The 21,662-nt window shown below is 46.9% G+C and overlaps 1 protein-coding gene across 2 annotated transcripts; it reads left to right on the forward strand.

Annotated features, from left to right (window-relative positions):
• On the forward strand, positions 1–21,178 carry PACC1 (proton activated chloride channel 1). Of its 2 annotated transcripts, XM_053383232.1 has the most exons (8): positions 2–296; positions 7,180–7,279; positions 7,961–8,164; positions 10,078–10,232; positions 11,330–11,472; positions 16,008–16,152; positions 18,375–18,479; positions 20,031–21,178. In XM_053383232.1, exons 1-8 carry the CDS (start codon positions 261–263, stop codon positions 20,190–20,192), a joined length of 1,050 nt encoding a protein of 349 aa, XP_053239207.1. In that variant the 5' UTR covers positions 2–260; the 3' UTR covers positions 20,193–21,178. The 2 variants fall into 2 exon arrangements, with proteins under 2 accessions (XP_053239208.1, XP_053239207.1); XM_053383233.1 differs by lacking the exon at positions 7,961–8,164 and having other exon boundaries at positions 1–296.
• The last annotated feature ends 484 nt before the right edge of the window (positions 21,179–21,662 follow it).

A 21,662-nucleotide genomic window follows, 5' to 3' on the forward strand; every position in this document is an offset into this window, starting at 1 on the left:
CTCTACAGCCCCCCCCCCCCGTATAAGCAACAAACCGTGCAGACCCAAGGTACGGGGTGCACGCAAGTAACTTTCTGGAGGAAACGGTGGGGTCTCGCGCGCTTGCGCCGTGCGCCTCCCGGCCGGAGAATGTGTGTCCCGATACGCCCGATGCTCTTTGATCCACTTGTCGCTTCCGCAGCTGCCTCGCCAGATCCCGGCTTCTTTTGCAGCTGCCTGTTGATCGAGTCTCTCCGCTGCCTTTTCTCTTCGCTGGTGCCATGAACAGACAAGAGACTTCGTCGTCTTACCAAGAGGTATTGGGGTCGGGGGTCGGAGCAGTGGCGGCGATCTTGCTCCGAATTCGTCTTCTCGAAGCGCGGTCGACGCGCCGCTTTCCTTTCTTGGCCGACCTGAGCGTTGCGCGCTCCGGAAAGAGCCTTTGCAGTTTCTGCTGCTGTGGCAAACAAACAGGAAAACTTGCAGCCCGGGTATGGGCAGACTTAACACAGCCGCATCCGATGCATGCTTACCGCTCCGTAGAGAGGCAACTGCACCATACCGAGTCAGACCGTTGCCCCATCTAGCTCAGTATAGCCTACACTGATTGGCAGCAGCTCTGGGCAGGAGTAGCACTCAGCTCTGCACCCGGAGATGCCGGGATTTGAACCTGAGCCCTTCTGCGTGTAAGGCGGGCGCTTTACCACTGCAGTAGAGCTTGCCACTCCGCTTGCAATAGGGCTGCAAAACTACTACAGGCTGCCATCCTCTGTGCATGTATTCAGTATAATGTATCCCATTGAGGAAAGAAGGGTTTACTTCTCTGTGCATGGGATTGCTCTGTGCAAGCAGCAGTTTATAGACGAAAACTGCTGTCGGTTCCCAGAAGTCAGGAGTAAGACTAATTGAACTCAGTGAGACTTGCTTCTGAGTGAAGCATGCACAATCGTGCACTTACGTTGAGCTCAGTGAGACTAGCCTCCTGTTCTGAGTAGGAAACAAACACGCGATTCTGCACAAAACCCAGGCACAAGTTTCTTGTTTGCCAGCGAAGGCACTGCAGAAAAAGCGTTTTCTTTGCTGTGCACAGTATTTCCTCATCCCCGCTCCCCCCCCTGCCCACAGCACTTTGCTGACTTTCTAGTCCAGATGGCAAGAATCAGAAGTGGGAGCTCTGCTTAAAACTTCAGGACTCTAGCAATTGATTCATAATGACAGTAATAATAGTATAATAATCTTCCTGATGAGCTGAGTGCTATCCTAGAAGGCAGTTGGTAATAATGAGCTCTTAATTGTTGTTGGAAGTGATTTTATTATATGCTCAAATGTAATGCCCGCTGAGTTCAGTGGGGCTTAATAATAATTTTTTATTATTTTTAGTAGTGTTGACAGGACTCTTGCCTTAATTCTCTTCCCAGTTTGCAACCTAGCAGGGTCTCTACATCAACTCCAGCCTTTATTCTTATATTTCAATGTATAACCGCCCTCCGTTAATTCTGATTCTCAGAATTCTGTTTAATGCCACAGAGAAAGATAGCCGGACCACCAAGTTAAGTCCATTTTGTAGTGTCAACAATGGCCTGTTTTTATTCCCCTGAGCAAACTTTTCTCTCTCTCTCTAACAAAAGGATATCCTGCAGACTCTCTCACAAGTTCTGCCCTTGAATCATTTAATCATTTTTCTTTTCTTCTGGAGCCCAGATCTCTTGTGTTCATGCAGTTAATCTGGAAGGAAAGGGAAGGGGGTGGTGATGGCTGTTGGTGTAAACAAACCCTCCCAGATCTCACTTTTTAAAAAGCATTTAAAGCAAATCCAGAAAATTGGTTATCTGTTTGAATGTGCTCTGTTATGGTCCTATCAAACTGGTCTTAGCCATGCAGTGAAACTCCTCCGCTGTCCTGCTGCCAGGCCTTGAAGGTTTCGCCTGCTTTGCATATCAATGTACCAGCTGGTACAACTGTAACTCTGGGCTCATGGCAGTTGCCTTTGCTTCCCCTTCAAAACTGCAGATGTTGAGAGAGCTCAGCTCATTCAAATGCAATTATAGCATGCCTTACTTTGGGGGGGGGGAGGACATTAGCATTATGTGATGCAGCCAATAATAATAATAATAATAATAATAATAATAATAATACTATTAACAATAATAGTACCATTCCCAGGTTCTCTTCCAAATTCACAGATTCCACAGGGGTTGTCATAGTGAAATCAAGTAAAGATTGATGCTTCAAGACAGGAGCTTGATGTTATACAAGAGTCATAATTTAATAGATTCTTCCCAGAAATCCAAGTGAAATTGGGGGGGGGGGCAGGAATGTGGGCTGGCATTTTGATGTGTGGATTGGGGGGGGGGCACAATAAACACCCACCTAGAAGTATTTACTGTGACAGAAGTTTATATGGGCTAAGTCAGCAAACTTTTTCACCAGGGGGCTGGTCCACTGTCCCTCAGAACTTGTGGGGGGCCGGACTATATTTTGAAAAATAACAATGAACGAATTCCTATGCCCCACAAATAACCCAGAGATACATTTTAAATAAAAGGACACATTCAACTCATGTAAAAACACCAGGCAGGCCCCACAAATAACCCAGAGATGCATTTTAAATAAAAGGACACATTCTACTCATGTAAAAACACGCTGATTCCCAGACCATCCGCGGGCTGGATTTAGAAGGTGATAGGGCTGGATCCGGCCCCCAGGCCTTAGTTTGCCTACCCATGGGCTAAGTAATGCCAGAGATAAAATGTGTTGCTTTTTAAGGTGATACAAGACTCCAGTTTTTGCATTCACTAATGCAGACGAATAATAATTCTTGTATTTGTTCAGTGCCAAGCGACCTGAGGTCCTCCAATATGGTGTTAGGCAGTCATCAGCCACAGCCAGTATAGCCAATGGTCGGATATGATTGCAGATGTAGTCCCATGACATATTGAGGGCCACTGGTTTCTGCCCTTGAATTAGGTAGTACAGATGACTAACGGTAATATCCTTTATAAATGGGGACTGCAACAAAATGTTGTAACATGGGAATGCTTCTGTCCAGGATTCCAGCCAGCCAGGGTTTGTGGCCTGGGATTCTGATAAGAATCCCGAGGGCCAAGTAGAGAGGTTTAGGGGGCACTTTTGGCTCCCAGGCCTGAGGCTCCCTGCCATTCTAATATATTCTCAAGGTGCTCCTCTATTTTGGAGACTACAGGTTTTATTCATTTTTTCAAAATCTTTTGAAACGTCCTTACAATCACATGTTCAGCTGCTTTTGTGATTTTAAACCTTCCGGGTTAAGTGACCTCAAGTGTTAGTGTGGTTGCCATTTTGCTCTTTAAATGGACTTTGAAAGAAATGAAATAAAAAACCCCCAAAAGTTCCCTGAAGGAGGTTAATATGTGTTGAAGAACTAACTAATGTATAAAAGATTTCCCTGCTTCCCTAAACATTCTGTTCGGTCTTTGGCCTCTTCTGGGAATTTTAATTTTGTTAAGGGTGACGACTGATGAGAGTTGGCAGGAGACACCTATTCCCCACTCAGAGCTATAATTCTCAGGGGTTGGGGGGTTAACCATCAATGCTTCCCAGCGAACTCTCGATATTGTAGCTCCACACCCTTAACAGACAAAACAGACCCCTAACAGATATGCTAGTGGTGGGCAAAAGTGGAACAACAGATGTGACTTATCTTTGTACAGTAGGTTACATTTCAGCTGCGCCAAAGCGCTCCAAGAGGGCGTGGAGCAGGACTCTTGAGCTGGTATGTCTTGACGAGAAGGGGCTCAGGCTAAGGAGAGTCCCAAGGGCCACATGGAAAGTTCTCCAGTTCCAATGTACTTGCATGTGTGAATCATCCATTCCCTGGGATTTTAGACTTCACCCCATTGAAGCCAATGTGAATAAATAGCTTAAGTGGCTTGTAGATCATAGCTTCCCCTGCTGTCGCCGCCTTGTCTGACATCTGAGTAAATACTGAAATAGGACACACCTGAAAGCCACCTGATTGCTGTAGCTCACCTGCTCCTAACAGTGTGCCAAGGCTTCTGTGCCAGGGTGATCTGTATTCATTGTGGACTGCAGCCATGCACTCATGTACACACGTAACAGCCACGAAGCCTGTTGCATGCATTGTCTTCTCAAGGGTGTGGGAAGCATGAGAGACTTACAGTGCTATGTCTTTACTAATGGGACCTGCAACAAAGTGTTGCAGCGTGGAGAGCTTCTAGTTAGGGCTTTAGTCAGCTAAGCATTCCATTCCTCCTCTTCTGTTTTCCATTCAATCCCCACCAGTTAGCATTCTGCGGCCACTGAGCATGCTCAGTTCTCATTGGGCTACTTTTGGCTTCACTCCTTTATTCCCCAACCTTTTTGTTTGTACTTCTGCAAACCTTTGGGTTTTTCCCAAGAAGAGCTGATAACTTCACTGTTGCTTGCTTTAGTTTTGAGTGCCATTTATCCGCTTGCAGGGGTGTTGAGGTCTTGTAATAATAGCCTTATCTGTTTAAAGAATACAGTAGATTTAGCCAGCATGGTGCCTGGGTAGCTCAGTTGGTTAGCGCGTGCTGCTGATAACACCAAGGTTGCAGGCAGCTGCATATTCCTGCAGTGCAGGCGAGGGTGGGTGTTGGACTAGATTATGCTCAGGTTCCCTTCCGACTCTACAATTCTATTATTCTGTGGTGTCCCCAAGATGCTGCTGGCCTACAACTCCTGCTGTTTCCTGACCATTGGCCATGTTGGCTGGGGATGATGGGAGCTGACCCACTCTGTGGGTTTCCCCCTTTGATAGAGGCAGATCTTGACAGAGGCTTCAGGGGCTTCTGAAAAGCCTTGACCCCACCTCTAACTGGACGAGTGAACCTTTCTCGGGTTGAGGGTTTGGTTGGTGCCCAGTTATATTTCTGGGGCTGTGGTAGTCAACTGAACTGAACTGAGAGCCAGTGTGGTGTAGTGGTTAAGAGTGGTGGACTTGTAATCTGGTGAATCGGGTTTGCTTCCCTGCTCCTCCACATGCAGCTGCTGGGTGACCTTGGGCCAGTCACACTCCTCTGAAGTCTCTCAGCCCCACTCACCTCACAGAGTGTTTGTTGTGGGGGAGGAAGGGAAAGGAGAATGTTAGCCGCTTTGAGACTCCTTAAAGGGAGTGAAAGGCGGGATATCAAGTCCAAACTCCTCCTCCTCCTTCTTCTATGTTTTCATTTCCAAAAACAATGACTTAAATAAATAAATAAAAACAACAACCAATTTTGTTTGGGAAAGGGAAGAAGTGAAACTTGCCAGCTGCGATCTGCAAGGTTGCTTCGGAACGCCAGGAGACAAAAAGAAAATTGTAGATAGAGGGAAGGAACAAAAGGAAGCAGAATCCTTTGTGCTTTGCCTTCAGTTATTTTCCTTTCAGTTATGGGATTAGATGCTGCGCGGCCTGCAGGGATCATGTCTATCGGATGTGACAAGCCTGTGACATTGACAAAAATGTCCTGGCAGTTTGGGCCTTGCGCTTTGAGTGACGGCTCAAGAAAGCATCTGGTCTGTTTTGATGCTTTGAAAGGTGTTCAGTTGCCTGTTGTTCTGGTCCGCTGAGCCAAAGGATAACATAACAGTGGCCTGAGGATTAGGTTGCTGTTCCTTTTGGTGGTGATGGGAGGAAAGGTGTTTGTGCTGCATTCACACACATGCTGGAAGCAGTCAGATGCTTCCTTACATGCCTGGGAAATCCCTCCGCCAGCAATTTCGGGATTTGCATACAGAGGGATAAATCCAGTCTTTTTGGTTGTGAATGCAAGATAGAAGGCACATTAGAATGGAGAGTCTGGGAGAGGTGTAGATCAGGGGTCAGCAAACTTACCGCATCTTGGGCTGGTGTCTCCAGTGACGATTGCGCGGCGGGCCAGAGGGCGGAGGAGGCCCATGCACATACATTTCCAGCGCACTTTCGGGTCGGAGGAGCACCGGAAATAACTTGTGCGCATGTGCACAGGCCTCCTCCAACCCAGATGTGCACCAGAAATAACGCTTGCACATGCACACAAGCTATTTCCGGTTCTCCTCCGACCCGGAAGTGGGCAGCCGTGCAGCACAGTGCCAGTAAGAGTGGGCGGTGGGGGTCTCCGCGGGCCAGATAAACGAGTTCCTTGGGCCTTATCCAGCCCGTGGGCCTTAGTTTGGGGATCCCTGGTGTAGATGCTCCATTGAATACTTTTCAGCCCAAACTGAAGAAGTAACCAATGCCGTTTTAAAATTTATCAGAAACTTCCTACTCCATTTTCTCATTTTCTTCCGCAACAGTGAGCACCAGAAATTGGCTTGTTCTTTTTTTAAAAAAAACCAACATCACCGCTTCTCAGCTTTATATAGCAGCCTCTAGATCCAGCCTTAGAAGCCACAGGTTGGATCTGCAAGAAATGTTCCGGTTTGTCCTCTTCAACAGGAGTGCTCTTGTTCAGGGTTCTAGGCAGTCATTTGAGAGAGCAGCTTCCAGTCAATGCAAACAGTAGTGAGCTATATGCACTAATGGTCTGACTTGATGTAAGGCAGTTTCCTACGTTCCTTCCACTCTTTTACAGGCGCATGCACAAACACATACTCGGACACTATGATTTGCCAGAAGTGTTCCCCCGCCCCCGTACTCAGTATTCTATGACTACTAAACATGTTCAGTACTCATTAAGCTATTGGTCTTTTGCCTCCACCTTTTCGTTTTAATTTGTACCTCTGAAAATTCAGGGGGTTCCCCTAGCATTGCTGAGAGCTCGCTCTCGGTTTCTCAGTGGCTCCATTTTGGCTCAATTTCTTTTCTCATTCACCGCCTTAGGTTACTATTGGAGGGAGTGCTCATTCATGCTTCCCAGTCCATTAGCAGCCATGAGCATTCATGGAGAGGCAATTTAGAGCCGGGTTGGCAAACCTCTTTCTGGCTGGCAGTACCGATAATGATTCCCCTGACCCCCGCTGGGCCAAATTTCACAGGTGGGCAGGGCTGTGTGATTAACACTGTGCAGAGCAGATGCAGCAGGGAGGCTGTAGCATGAGCGAGTGTAGCCCGCTGAGTTGAATTTCACCTGCAGGAAGAACAGCTTCTTTGCGATGTCCTGGATCAGCTCCTCAGATACATCTTCAGGGTAGAACTTGGCATGGGATTTGAGCCGCTGTAGAAGCTCAGGGCTGTACCCACTACACAGATCTGATTGTTTCCGTATTTTATATTTGCAGCTGAGTGAAGATGTGGAGCACGCAGATGCAAACTTGGAACCCGCAGAGGAACAAGTAGACAAAGAGGATCTTGATGATGCCAGCTCAACTATCCTTCCAAGTGAGACCTACTGTTCTTGTGTAACTGGATATTACATATGCTTGTATGAGAATCTTGGGGTCCCAGTGCGTATTGTTTTCATGTTGACAAGAGATATTGCAGTGATGCATGTCGCAGGGTAGGGGCATTTTCTGCAACAGGAAAGCCTCTCTTGAAGGGAGTTCTCTGTGATAGAACATGTGCTGAGAGCAGCAGTGCCTGGTACAGTTGTACCTCGGAAGTCGAACGCCTTGCAAGTCGAATGTTTTGGCTCCTGAATGCCGCAAACCTGGAAGTGAGTGTTCCGGTTTGCGAACGTTCTTTTGGAACCCAAACGTCTTCTGCAGCTTCCGATTGGCTGCAGGAGCTTCCTGCAGCCAATTGGAAGTCGTGCCTTGGTTTCTGAACGTTTTGGAAGTCGAATGGACTTCCGGAACGGATTCCGGTCGACTTCCACAGTATGACTGTATTATGAAAAAGTGAAGCACCTCCATGAGGCAGCCAACACTTGCCTTCGTCAAGCAGCCATCGTTGCCTCCATTGACCAACCATCGCTTGCCACCAGCAGGTCCCTCTGCAGCCTCCTCTCCTTACATGGGGAGAAATCAGTCTTTGGTTCTTTCCTCCTTAACATGAGGCATATTTAAATTCTGACACCATATGTTCCATATGTTAAAAGTCTCAGATTAATGTTTTCTCCAGTCCTAGACAGCAACAGCCCTTCAGTGCGTTTCAGCAAGTCCTGCCTGAAAAACGTCTTCTCGGTCATTCTCCTCTTCATATACCTGCTGCTCATGGCTGTAGCTGTCTTCCTGGTCTACCAAACCATTGCCGACTTCAGGGATAAACTCAAGCACCCCGTGATGTCGGTCTCTTACAAGGAGGTGCCCTCTTACGACGCACCTGGTAAGATTGGAAACTGAACGATGAGTTTTCCGGGGTAATCTGGCAGGGTTTGAAGTTGCATTTCAGGCTTCCACAAATCTGCAGCTGGCTGCCCTTTTGCTTACTAGCTCTCAGGCTTGCGCATTGTTGGGTTGTGGGACCTAGGCTGCCTTTGTAGATTTCTTAAGCCTTATGCAGTTAAGCCAGCAGAAGCTGCTTCTGAGGAACACAAGGAACACTCATTTTGTGGCTCTGCAGATGTTGGAGGTTGCAGGTACCACTTGTTGAAGCCACAACAATAAGCTGGGTTTTACCTATTCTGTGAAAACATCCCCTTTTATTCAGAGCTCTTAAGTGTTGCACAAGATTCCGGACTACCTTAGAAACAGCAGCCCCATGCAGGGTTCCCCACTTCTTGCCCTGTTAATACTTAGTAGGAGATTAGAAGCTGCTTTTTCACTGAGTTACAATCTTGGTCCGTCTAGCTCACTAAGATCTACTCTTGCCAGCAGTGGCTGTCCATGGTTTGAGTCAGCAGTTCATTTCCAGCGCAACTTTCCCCATGGCCTGACATCATGGCACTGTGTGCTGTCCTTGCCATCATTGCGGCTTCTTGTGAGGATGGGAGTGTGCAATGAGGACCAGATGCATGGTAGATTGCAATAAGCATTGCAGAGAAGAGGAAGAACTGGGCGTGGAGCTGTGCCTTTGGGTAGCCATGGACAGACTTTCCCTCCATGAATTTGGGTGGCAAATGTTTCTTGTAATGCTTCATTCTCCTAAGCATCTAAGAAGAATCCTGCTGGATCAGGGTGAAGGTTTGCGGAGGGAGGCTCTTAAGTTGGTTAGTGCTAATGGTTCACAAATCACTGAGGGGAGGAGTGGGTCCATATGTTTTAAGAGAAGCAGTTTCAAGACTGTCGCATGAGAGATCTTCCACTGAGCTTCCTGTGCCAGGCAGTTCAATACCTGTTTTGGCCTTTAGCTAAGGCCATCAAGCAACCAGTGACTTATCAACTTCAGGAGTTTGGGGTTGAACTAAATTGTCTAAATTCATATCAGTGCTGCCTTGATTGCCCTGGTGGATGATGTGTATCAGGAGAAAGACTGTGGGAACTGACATACTGATTTCAGTGGCTTTTGATCCCCTTGGCCACAATGTCTCTCTGAGTTGCCTGCATGGAATAGGAATGTGTGTGCATGTGTGTGGAAGAAACTGTTTTATGGCATTTCCTTTCTCACCTGTCGGTTTCCAGAAGGTGGTGCTGTGGCATCCTTTTCTCAGCAGCCAACAAAATCAGGGGGGTTGCTTGTGGAAGCTATTGATGCCCACAAGTTAACTCCGGATGTTTTGGGTCTTTTTCTCCCTCTGTAAAAGCCAGTCCCCTTTCCCCCAACAATTTCTAACATGACCAACTAACGGAACGCAAGTTGCGGCTATGCAGACTTCAGTCTTAGTGGATGGTGCCGTCAGCCATCTTCTCCTACCCCCAGGAGGCCTTTGGGAATGACACCAAGTCACGACACAGTGTTGTTGCCATGGGGCATTCTGTCGCACGAATGCTGTTGAGGGTGCTGAGGACAGGGAGATGCATGGTCCTGCAAAAGTGTAGAAGGAGGGGAAGAATCTCAGCCTAGATTTAATTTTCTTTCAACTGTTGGGGTACTCTGGATGCCGGGGAGAGATTTTTCTCATCCCTATGATCCTTTGTCTGAAGAAGCTAGGGATTGAACTTTGTCTGCATGCAAACTTCAGACTTTCTGCCAATGCGCTATAAGGCTGCTTCCAAAATTTGTGGCTTTTGTGGTCAGTCTGGCCCAACATTCTACCTATCCTGACTCACTCTCACACCACATTCTGTGTGATGTGTAAGCAATGCTGTGTCTGTAATGGTTCCCGTCCGTTAGAAATGTAACGTTGCTCTTCCAAACAGGTATTGCCCTCTACCCAGGCAAGGCTGAGCTGCTGACCTGCAAGCACCACTTACACAATTACATCCCACCTCTGGTAAACCCTGGCCAGCCAGGAGAAATTGAATGCACTACTCGGAGAATCAACTACACAGATCCTTTTGCTAATGGAACAAAGGTAATCATTCAGAGGAAGGACTCAAGTCAGTTGGGAAACCCTTGAGTGGTTGCAATCCCACCATCAGACAACGTCACTTATCTTGGAGTGCCACTGCATAACAGAGCGGGGAAACTGACTGGCTCCAATTTATGCTTTAGCTGAGATTCCTGCATTGCAGTTGGTTGGACTAGATCACCCTTGGGGTCCCTTCCAACTCTATGATTCTGTTTGAGACAACTGTCGCCATAGCTGCTGCTAGAGAAGGGATGGGGACCATCTGTGGTCCTCCAGATGTCATTGGGCCTTAACTCCCATCAACCCTGGCCATTGGTCTTGCTGGCTGGGGCTGATGGGAGTTGTGGTTCGCAGAGTTGGAGGGAGCTTTGTAGGCCACCTATTCCAAACTCCTCCTTGATGTAGGCAGTCCAGAGCTATGGCATCCCCAGCAGATGGCTGTGTCCAGTCTCTGCTTGAAGACCTAAGCAAGTGCCTGTTAATTATAGAGGAGCCCTTTCTGATGTTGGGGCAGGTCTTGGGAGCGACTTCTTTATGCATGGTATTTAACAGAAAACGATAGCACATGTATTGGAAGTGATCCACTGCAGGGATCCTTCACTTTGTAACTTAAGGGTTAGTTCTGTTGTCATCTAGTCAAGAGGCAGCGGGGTCGTGGTGGAGGTGTTGATGTTTCATTTAGGTTTTGTTTTGAAGTATTTTTTATTAAGATTTGAGTTTCCACTGAAATGAGGCTGCATTTTAATGTTTTTATGTTGTATTTTAATCTTGTTTTTTAAGCTGTATTTCAATCAATTGTTTTTATATTTGGTGTTAGCCGCCCTGAGCCCGGTCTTGGCTGGGGCGGGCAGGGTATAAATAAAATTTATTATTATTATTATTATTACTACTACTCCTGTAGCTAACATAGAAAAGTGAGGTTGGAGGATGGAGTGGCTTACTCAGTGCCCTCCAGAAGATGGGACTCCAACTCCCATCATCCCTGAAAATATCCTGATCAATCCAGAGATACTCATATTGACACAGGATGCAAATGTTCCCTTTTGTTCATCTTACTCCTCTTCCCACGTGTCTCCTCTGACTGATCTTTCTGCTCGTAGAAATTTGCGGTGATTGTCGAAGGACCTCGTGATGTGAAGCAGCAGGAACTGGTGTTCATGCAGTTCTACCTCAATGAAACGGACCAGGATTTCAGCGCAATAGACTACCTTCTCTTTTCTTCATTCCAGGAATTCCTCGAAAGGTATAGCTGCTCTCCTCATAATTTCTGTTCAGTAAAGAGCAGTGTGGTTTGAGTGTTGGACTAAGGCATCCCAGGTTCAGATCCCCATTTGCCCATGAACTTCACCGGGTAACATTAGGCCAATTTCTGCCCCTCAGCCTAACCTACCTCACGTGAGTGGAGAAAAGCAGAGAGAAACGTGTGTGAGCCCGTGTTCCCTCTCAGTGACTCATCCCATCCACTGCTTGCTTTGGAAGGAACTATGGGAGCTGGCTTCACACAGTCATGGGATGAATTTCAGGGGGGTCCCCTGTGGTACCTAAAGACCACCAACCCCCTACATTTCCTGAACGAAAGAAGGGAAGAAACCAATGGGCAACTTTACAGAATAGATTAAAAACAAGAGCTAGGATTTATTGAGTAAAAGGGAGAGGGAAGGAAACAAAAGGAACAACTCTGGCTGGGTATACAGTGCACAGGTAAGTCTTTAAGCAACCAAGTAGGAAGAGGATGGAGTCCAGTAGTTAAGACTTAAGTGATCCACAGGTGAGCAATCAGTTTCTTCCACTTGCCTCATGAATACCAGAGGCTCTCTGCTTCTGAAGACTGCTGTCCATTCAGATGGAAGGCAGTGAACAGGATGGAGCAAGCATGCTTGTCCCTGCTGACCCCTCCTCATGTCTGTACAGGGTTTAAGTCAGGCATGGCCAAACTTGGCCCTCCAGCTGTTTTGGGACTACAATTCCCACCATCCCTGACCACTGGTCCTGTTAGCTAGGGATGATGGGAGTTGTAGTCCCAAAACAGCAGGAGGTCCAAGTTTGGCCATGCCTGGCTGAAGTCAAGCAGGATTTGTCCTCTGTGCTGGGTTGCATGCAAATATAAATTAATGCCTCTAGGCAACAGAGTAGCACGCGATCCGTATAGACAGGCCTTAAACTAGACTTTGAGGGTCTCTCTTTGAGGCCCTGCATCTAAGTGAATTCTGTGTAATTGCCTGCTTAGAAGTGTTCCATGTAAATTCAGCTTAGCGTGAATCATACTTGAGAATCCTGCACTTCCTCTTTTGGGTTCCCCACACAGCGTATTCGGCTGCCTTGGTAACCCACAATTAGCCGGAGAATGTGGAGGCTTCAGAAACTGTAGTGGGTAAGATTGAATAATTAGGAGGCCCAGCTGAGCCTGGTAATGGAGCAAAAGAAGCTCTGCAAGACAGTTCAGGGGAAGCATTTATATTTCCATCGGAAGCCTCCTTGAGTCAGTAACTTCCATGGAAACTTAAGTGGGAGAGGAAAGGAACCATCTAGCAGTGATATTAATAAAAGCCCTTTCCTGGCTGCGATTCTTTATTTCTGCTTAGTGCCAACCCCCAGCCCCTTACACACCCTAAAGCACAAACCTTCTTCTGTTGTCTGCAAGGGTTTGAAAGCCTCTCCTCAAGGAAAAAAATTAAAATCCACATTAGGGCCATACACCTCCATCTTGAGTGAGTCTCATGACAGAGTGAGGGACAAGGCTGAAGGCATTCAGAGGGGAGTGGGGGTAGCGGCAGGATTGAAAAGAAAGGAAAAATGAATGATTTTGGCCCAGAACAGGCATTCATCTATATTAACAATGCATTAAGTCTCCAAGGAATGCACACAATTTTCGTTGGACCTTTCCTTTAGTGCTAGATTCAGCTAGCCACTTCCCTTCTGGCTCTAATTTTTTGGTCATTCTTCTGCCCTTTGGGAGGCCGCTGAATATTGACTCCCAACACTTTCAAGCCATAAGGACTAGAAACATGCTTTATTCTTAAATGAAGGTGGAGATTCCTCAGGATGCTGAATTCTCTTAGATTCACAACAACTTATGGGCTTTGCAAGTATGTGTTCCTTCCTTTGCATCATTAGATTGCTGCTTATGCCAGCTTGAAGCAGAAAGAGTTTAATGATTTCGGTATTACATTTATATCCTGTCTCTCTTCTCCAAGGAGCACAAAGTGGCCGTGCATCCTTTCTCCTGCCTACTTTCTCCTCACAACAACCCTGTGAGGTAGGTTTTATGCCGAGAGAAAGGTGACTAGCTCAAGGTCATCCAGTGAGCTTCAGTGGTCCCCCAGGTCCTAGTCCAGTCCTCTAACCACCGCACCACACTGCCTCTCATACAAAACTGTGTTAAATATTGTTCTGAAACAGCTGGCATGATTTCGTTCTCACATAAGCTGCATAATAAATCCTGTTGAATTTATAGTCTTCTGGTAATGGTCCCTGCTATATTGCAACTCCCCTTTGCCAGTGCAATTCCCCGGGGTGCATCAAGTTTCCTTCCTTTTAAAAAAACATCCTGTTAAAAAACTGCTGACTCCAGGTTCCTACAGGCCTTGGGAGAAGAGATTTACCGTGTGTGTGTGTCCCACCTAACCCCCAGGCCCAGACCAGAGATATGCCATTGTGTTCCTTCCTGGGGCCTTTGCAGGGGCTGATGCTGGGTCTGTGCACAAAGTGCTGTTAAGGAGGAGGTTACCACAGCTCATAGCTAGGGCTCCCTACAGCAGGGGTCAGCAAGGCTTACCAGGCATGGCCGGGATCACTCCCACGGAGATCCTCCGTGGGCCGGGCCGGTGCAGAGCGACGCCGGAAATCACGTCTGCATGCCGCGGTGCCAGAAATCACTTCTGCGCATGCACAGATGCCAAAATTTGCGCCTGCGCAGAAGCGATTTCCGGTGTCTGGGCATGCACAGAAGCGATTTCTGGAGCCGTGGAAGAGAGTCCCCGCACCGCGCTGTGCCAGTTTAGCGCAGTGCGCGGGGACTCGCCGAGCGGGTGGCTCAGTTCGGGGGCGGCTCATGGGCCGGTTAAATGGCCTCCGTGGGCCGCTTCTGGCCCATGGGCCTTAGGTTGCCAACCCCTGCCCTACAGCTTCTACAGCATCCAGCCCAAGGAGATTCGTGTGGCAGCAAAGGCAGCAAGGACTCTGCTGCCGTTGCTATTTATGAAATATGAGCCTTATGCTGTCGGTGACTATGCAGTGGATTATTACCGAGCTGTGGAAAATATATATATGTATCTGTCAGAATGGCTCTTCGTGCGAGTTAGGCTAAATGCCTTGGAAGAGCACAGAATGGAAAATCGATTTCAGATGTCATGGAAGAGTTGAATGCCGCACCTCTCATCTCCCTGCTGTTGGTGCCCATTACATTTGTCTGCAAATGTATTTCCAGAGGCTGTTGTAGTTGACTTTCCATACAGGGGCTGGAATCTAGAAGGAACTCACGCCTCATTGGTAGAGGGGAGGGATGCTGAAGGTCATCTGGGACAACCCTCTGCTCAGTGCAGCATCCCTGACAGATGGTTGTCCAGCCTCTGCTATAGTACCTCCAGTGAAGGAGAGCCCAACATCTCCATCTTTTTCATGTTTTGTACCCATGCGCTTCCAAATTTCAGGTGCTTTAGGCCACTCTGCACGTGTTTCAAGGCATTCTCATTGTAAAATCACATCTCACAGCTGCTAGAGACAAGCCTTCAAAATGTGCCTTTTCACTTTTATCTGACAAGAACGTCGTCACTGTAGAATTCCACTTAAGTGAATTCAAGACTCAAAGAGCGTGTTAGCTAAAAGACTAAGCTACAAGTCATGACATATCCAGATCTGCCTTCTGCGTGAACTCACCGCCTTAGGCAGACTCAGTTTCTCATTCCCACATCTGCAGTATTGGGATAATAGCACTGCCCTACCTTAGGAGGGCTGTTGGGGATGCAGGTGGCGCTGTGGTCTAAACCACTGAGCCTCTTGGGCTTGCTGATCAGAAGGTCAGTGGTTCAAATCCTCATGAAGGGCTGAGCTCCCGTTGCTCTGTCCCAGCTCTTGTCAACCTAGCAGTTCAAAAGCATACCGGCACAAGCGGGAAGGTAAATACCGTTTCCGTGCACTCTGGTTTCCATTACAGTGTTCCATTGTGCCAGAAGCAGTTTAGCCATGCTGGCCACATGACCCGGAAAGCTGTCTCTGGACAAACACCGGCCTAAAAGCAAGATGAGCTCTGCAACCCCAGAGTCACCTTTGACTGGACTTAACCATCCAGGGGTCCTTCACCTTTTTTACCTAGAAGGGGTATTGTAAGGATAATACGCACCCCAACGCACAAAAGGGCTTAATAAATGTTAAGTACAGTGGTACCTCGGGTTAAGTACTTAATTCATTCCGGAGGTCCGTACTCAACCTGAAACTGTTCTTAACCTGAAGCACCACTTTAGCTAATGGGGCCTCCTGCTGCTGCCGCGCTGCCGGAGCACGATTTCTGTTCTCATCCTGAAGCAAAGTTCTTAACCTGAAGCACTATTTCTGGATTAGTGGAGTCTGTAACCTGAAGCATATGTAACCTGAAGCATATGTAACCCGAGGTACCACTGTATCGTTAATTAGGGGGTCTTGTAGCAAAACCGATAACCAAGGCCTATAAAGCCAACACTACCGCTTGCTAAATTTCCTCACCACCAAGGTAACAAGTCCTTACAACAGAACTTGTCAGCTTCATTTCGTTTCCCAAACTAACACTACCTCCTTCTACCGCAGTCCAAACAAGCCAGACTTTATGAAGGCCTGTGAGAGTTCCTACTCCAGCTGGAAGTTTTCCAGTGGTTTCCGAACCTGGGTCAAAATGTCTCTGGTGAAAACAAAAGAAGAAGATGGCCGGGAGACGGTTGAATTCAGGCAGGAGGTGAGGAGGCAGCAAAACACAGCTTTCATTGCTGGGGGTGGGGTGTTCACACCATGCAGGTTCTCAATTCCGCAAGCACTTTCTGCAAGATGTAGTGCCACCTTGTTCTCCTTCTGCTCCCATAAGGGACACGGTGCCAGAGACTAATCAGAGTGACAGAGGATGCAGCTCAGCATTTGTGCTTTAGTGACTCTTCATCCTGCACGTTCTCTGTCCTTCTTGTGCACTTCCCACTTCCCAGAGTGTCAAGAAGTTCATGGGCAGCACTTGAGAGAGCAGATTTTCCTTTTGGATGATCGTGAGCTCCGGAGATTCCTGGTGCTTTTGTAAGAAATCCAAAATCCACAGCCAGGCAAGGATGAGGACTGACCAAGTGATCAGAAAATAGCAAGCAGGCTTCACCTAAAACTTTTCCTCGGGAAGGATGTTAACCCAAAGCAGGGAGACGGGGAGTGGCAATGGAAGGAGGGACAAAAAGCCAGGCTGAGTGCTGTAGCCACGAGCTCTGCATTGCAGATTGGTTGAATATAGATAGAGCAGATTGGAAGCAAGCAGGTATTGAACACAAGAAGCACACCTGTCAGATACTAAGAGCAAATGTTGCACAGAACTCTTGTTTAAATGTCTTGACTCTCTTTCTCTTTAAATTCAACCTGCAACTGTTCCCTCTTTGCTCCCCTCTGCTTGCTGAAGGCTATGATGTTTCACAAAGATCAGAAAGAGATTCTCAGCCTTTAGGGAAGGTTAGTCTCTCTTCTTAAGCACCTGCCCACCCTTCCAGTTTAGCCAGGGCAAAGCGACTGGGCATAACTCCTCTCTCTCCTTCACCACCCGCCACCCCTCAGCTCCTTTGCGCTCAGTGCATTTCCGCCAGTGTCTTCGCATTAAGTAATGCGTCCGTGAAAAAACAGATGCAGCAGTTCTTGGGTCTCTCTTGCCACCCACGGTCGAAGGCATCCTGAGTGTAGCCAGGGAGCAGCACATGACGGCAGACAGGAGTCTTGAGAATCTTCAGGGATAATTGGTGTTTGGCTTTTGTTTCTCAGCAAACTGTGTGCATGAGTGTGTTATCTCCTTGGGTGGGGAGGACGGCTGCCCTTGGTCTCCAGGTTGTGGACTTCACTCTGTCCTTAGGAGATCCACATCTCTCTTTCATAGATGGTCTTACGGCACCAGCTCAAGACCTTGTGTTTTGTTCCATTTGATTTCATGCCCCTCCCCTTTGTGCTCTGTTGTTGTTTTCTTTTACTCGGTGGTTTGAACACATTTTCCCGGGGGGGGGGATGGTGGGTGGTGTAGGTATCATTTTTATAAGACTTGGGTCACCTTAAACTCCTGTATTGGAGTAGAAAAGGTAGGGAAACAAAATCCCAAAAGTAAATAGTTACAAGAGGCAGCCATGAATGCCAGGTAATGGTTTCCTTTGTGAGCCAAATGAATCTGTTTTTTAGAATTCCCCACATGCTTCTGTCTTGAATCTGTAGCATGTTTGGGAAAAGCTACTTGTCCCTTGGAAGAACGTGATAAAATCAGCACCCCTAATTTCTTACAAAGTACAATGGTACCTCGGGTTAAGAACTTAATTCGTTCTGGAGGTCCGTTCTTAACCTGAAGCACCACTTTAGCTAATGGGGCCTCCCGCTGCTGCTGTGCCGCCACCACACAATTTCTGTTTTCATCCTGAAGCAAAGTTCTTAACCCAAGGTACTATTTCTGGGTTAGCAGAGTCTGTAACCTGAAGCATCTGTAACCCGAGATACCACTGTACATGACAAGAGGCAGAGGATGCTAGAGGATAAAGCTATCAATGGCTATCAGTCATAATGGCTACGTTCTGCCTCCTCTGTCAAAGGCAGATGGGGAAGATCTCTGGTGCAATCAAGTTCTGCTTGCAAGCTTCCCATGGGCCTCTGTGGATGAAGGGCGGTATACAAACTTAATAAATCACCATCACCATCATCATCTGGTTGGCCATTGTGAGAAAAGGATGCTGGGCTAGATGGATCATTAGCCTGACCCAGCAGTGTTCTTCAGTGGCAACTTCAGAGTGTGATTTTGTTCACTGAAGTCTAGCCTCAAAATGGCCCATCAGTTTGGTATCTTTTGTCTTCTTGATGTTCGGCTTTTGGATTTCTAACCCTTTAAACTGGGAATGTGTATTCTGGAGCGGATTATATGACACACTAACGGCAAGACTCTTTCCCCTCTTGCCCTGTCGCCAGATCAGTGTGGTGAACTACATTGAACGAAGAGCAAAAGCAAGCGGCGACCAACTCTTCTTTGTTGTATTTGAATGGAAAGACCCTTTTATTCAGGAAGTTCAAGATGTGAGTAAACTAGATGCAAGGTTTCTGGCTTGTTTCTCTTAAAAAGCCAAACAGTAATGTCCACGACGATTGGAAATTGAGTAGATGGCTTTAATTGGGGTTGTTTAAAGAATATGTGACCGGGAAGGTGGGAATTGGGACACTGTATGGACTAGTCCCGTTCCCATGACAACGTGTGCCATCAGCATCCCTCTCCCCTCCTGTCCAAAACTTGACAGGCATGGGAAGGAGCTCTATGGGAGAGCCAGCATGGTGTAATGGTTAGAGTGTCAGACTAGGACCTGGGGGACCTGGGTTCAGATCCCCACTGAGCCAGAAAGCTCACTGCGTGACCTTGGGTCAGTCACTGCTTCTCAGCCTAATCTACCTCTTAGGGTTGTTCATAGAATTGTAGAGTTGGAAGGGACCGCAAGGGTCGTCCTACAGGGATCTTTTTCCCAAGGGGGGGGCTCAAACGCATGACCTTGAGATTAAGAGCATCATGCTCTATCCTAGCTTGGTGACTCTCAGCTTAAAAAGTATGATAATCCATCATGGAAGAGGATTGCATTTTGAGGCAAAATGTGAATGCTCACTACTCACTGCTACCTGCACATTCCAAAACAAGGTTAGGATAACTTGTCCTTGACGCTAAATGTTATGTATGTGCAAGTAATGTCATCACTGTTTTTAATATGGAAGGAAATGTGCCACCTTGAACTCCTTGCATGGGGTATAAATAAATACAGATGTGCCCATGTGTGTGTGTAGAAGTTCTCCACACAAGCAGGGGCCCCTAGACCAGTTAGCAGCCCCTCCCAAATGTGAATGAGCAGATATCTAATTGCATACAGCAGTGGTAAGCATACAGATCTTCTGCACATGCCATGGGAGAAGAATGACCATCATTGGCACTGGGAGTTGGATTGGCCCACACAACTCCATGACCCCCTTTGTGTGTTCCATCAACACACGGGAGGAAGGAAGTAGGCTCTGTTTCATCTCCAAAAGCGCCCACACTTGGCTTTGGCTTAGCTTGATGTGCAAACTAGACCTGTATGTAGGTTCCTGCTTCAGTCATTGATGGTGAAGGGACATCAGACAGCAGGCTTGGAAAGACTGGAAAATGTTCTTCAGAGAAACAGCTCTCTCTGTTTTGCCTCCAGTATTAAGAGGCAGTGTGGCTCTGAATACCAGTTACTGGGGAACAAGAACAAGAGAGGGCTACGAAACACAGTGGCAACTGGATGCTGGATCAGATAGGTCTTTGATCTGATCTGATCAGCGGGACTGTTACATTCCCAAGAGGGCAATTTATTCCTAGCCCCTGGACATGGAGGATTGTGCATGGAGGAAAAGGGTGTTGAGTGAGTGCAACTTTTCTCCCTCGGGTGGCTGGGATGTGGTGGGGGAGGCTGAAGCTATGAAGAGCCTTCACTTACAGTAACTACAAATCAAAATATTTGTTAAAAAACCTGCAATGAAGGTCAAAAAAATATAGCTATGAGGAAGAAAACCCTCATTGTAAACTTATCTCTTTCTCAACCATAGTTTTTCTTTCTCTTTCAATAGATTGTCACTGCAAATGCTTGGAACATGATTGCAATTCTATGCGGCATTTTCTTGGCTTTGTTCAAAGCAGCCGATTTTGCCAAACTCAGTGTGAAGTGGATGATAAAAATCCGGAAGAGGCACCTTCAGAGAAGAACTCAAGCCTTGAACCACATAAGCTGAGGGCTGAGCGCTACTGAGTTTTCTGTTACACTGGGGAACACGGGTGGCCTGAGACTAAACTAGCCTTCAGGTACCCTGGACAGAAAAGCTGCAATGGCAGGAGGAGGACTTGCTTAACTGGAGTACAATACACTGGACACTTGGAAGTTTCAGAAAACTGTATAAGAAGCTCCTTCTAAATCCATGCTCTTTTCTAGAAACCTGAGCTCCTTTGACTAAGCTCTGAACTTCTAGGAAGATTCCCAAAACTATATTTAACCCTATTTTAACAGAAGTCACAAGAAGGATAGACTGACAGGTCCCTTAGTTTGCAGGGAAACAGAACTGGCCTCTTTTAAACACATTTCTGCCTATGTTAAAATGGGATGTCTGCCTCAGAGTTAAGATTAGTAAGTCATGTTGCACGCCCAAGGCACAGTTTTTGTCTCTTGGGTCTTTAGTTAATATCTCAGGGGAAAAGACTCCAGCTTTCAGGGCCTACAGCACTTCTGGTTTAAGATATGCTGTCAGTCAGTGGGTGGTACTGTGCTAGAGGAACGATTATGTGATTGAATCTTAAGGCAGAGAAATCTCCCAAGCATTGCTCTAGCAGAGAGGCACACCTCAAAGGATGAAAGTATATTACTAGTAAAATTCTGGGCACTAGTTGTGTATTGGATCAGTGTTAATGTCTTAACTAACTCACACCCAAATGATGGAAATTAGTATGGTCAACAGTGGCTGACTATATGGTATTAATAGCAGTTTCAGCCGTTGGCATTCCCTCCTGAAGGAGTATGAACTCCACAGTGCCTGTCTCTAACCCACATTCAACTTGCAGTTGCTTCAGGAGGATAAATAGACTAGATTGGCTTTCACTGAAGTTAACATTGAAAGGGGCTCTCTCCGCAAAACAGAAGCACTGGAATTTTATCAAGCTTTCCTATTGGACTAAAATGTATTTGTGTTCTGAAGATTTTTCAGTAAAATTACATCTGTCTCCTACACTGACCTTTTCAAACTATTCTTGTTGGTCCATTAGACAGGCAGGGCCCTCCAACTTTCAGACTCCTTGTCTTGCCTACATGAGAACAGGGCACAAAGGGCACAATGCTATGTGATAGTAATGAGAGTTGTGCGGCTGCAGAAGCAAAACTGCACACTGAAAAGCTAGTCAATATTAGACTAACATCTTGCCTTCATTGTTTCTACAACAACATGAGCAGAACCTAGCCAGAGAAATGCCTAGAGAAGCATTGTTGACTATCTCAGTTGCCCACCATCATGAGAAATTCCTAATAGAAAATCCGTGCATATTTATAAACACTGCTGGGCTTTATTATTTTGGTGGTGGGGAGAATAGTCAGGAAAGAATATCCCGCCCCAATATACTGCCACCTGACCGACCAGTGGCAGCCCAGCAGGTCTTTGGATTTAGCAGTTCCTCAACCTCAGAATACCCCTCCCTTACATTTCTTATACCTTGTATTT

This window comes from Podarcis raffonei, chromosome 3 (assembly GCF_027172205.1).
Source record: "Podarcis raffonei isolate rPodRaf1 chromosome 3, rPodRaf1.pri, whole genome shotgun sequence".
NCBI classification, from domain to species: Eukaryota; Metazoa; Chordata; class Lepidosauria; order Squamata; family Lacertidae; genus Podarcis; species Podarcis raffonei.

Excerpts from the sequence above, each read along its gene's own strand:
- PACC1 (XM_053383232.1), top strand. The coding sequence starts at position 261 with ATGAACAGACAAGAGACTTCGTCGTCTTACCAAGAG. Across the intron at positions 8,165-10,077 it reads GCCCTCTTACGACGCACCTG|GTATTGCCCTCTACCCAGGC; the intron begins GTAAGATTGGAA and ends TCTTCCAAACAG. Across the intron at positions 18,480-20,030 it reads TTATTCAGGAAGTTCAAGAT|ATTGTCACTGCAAATGCTTG; the intron begins GTGAGTAAACTA and ends CTCTTTCAATAG.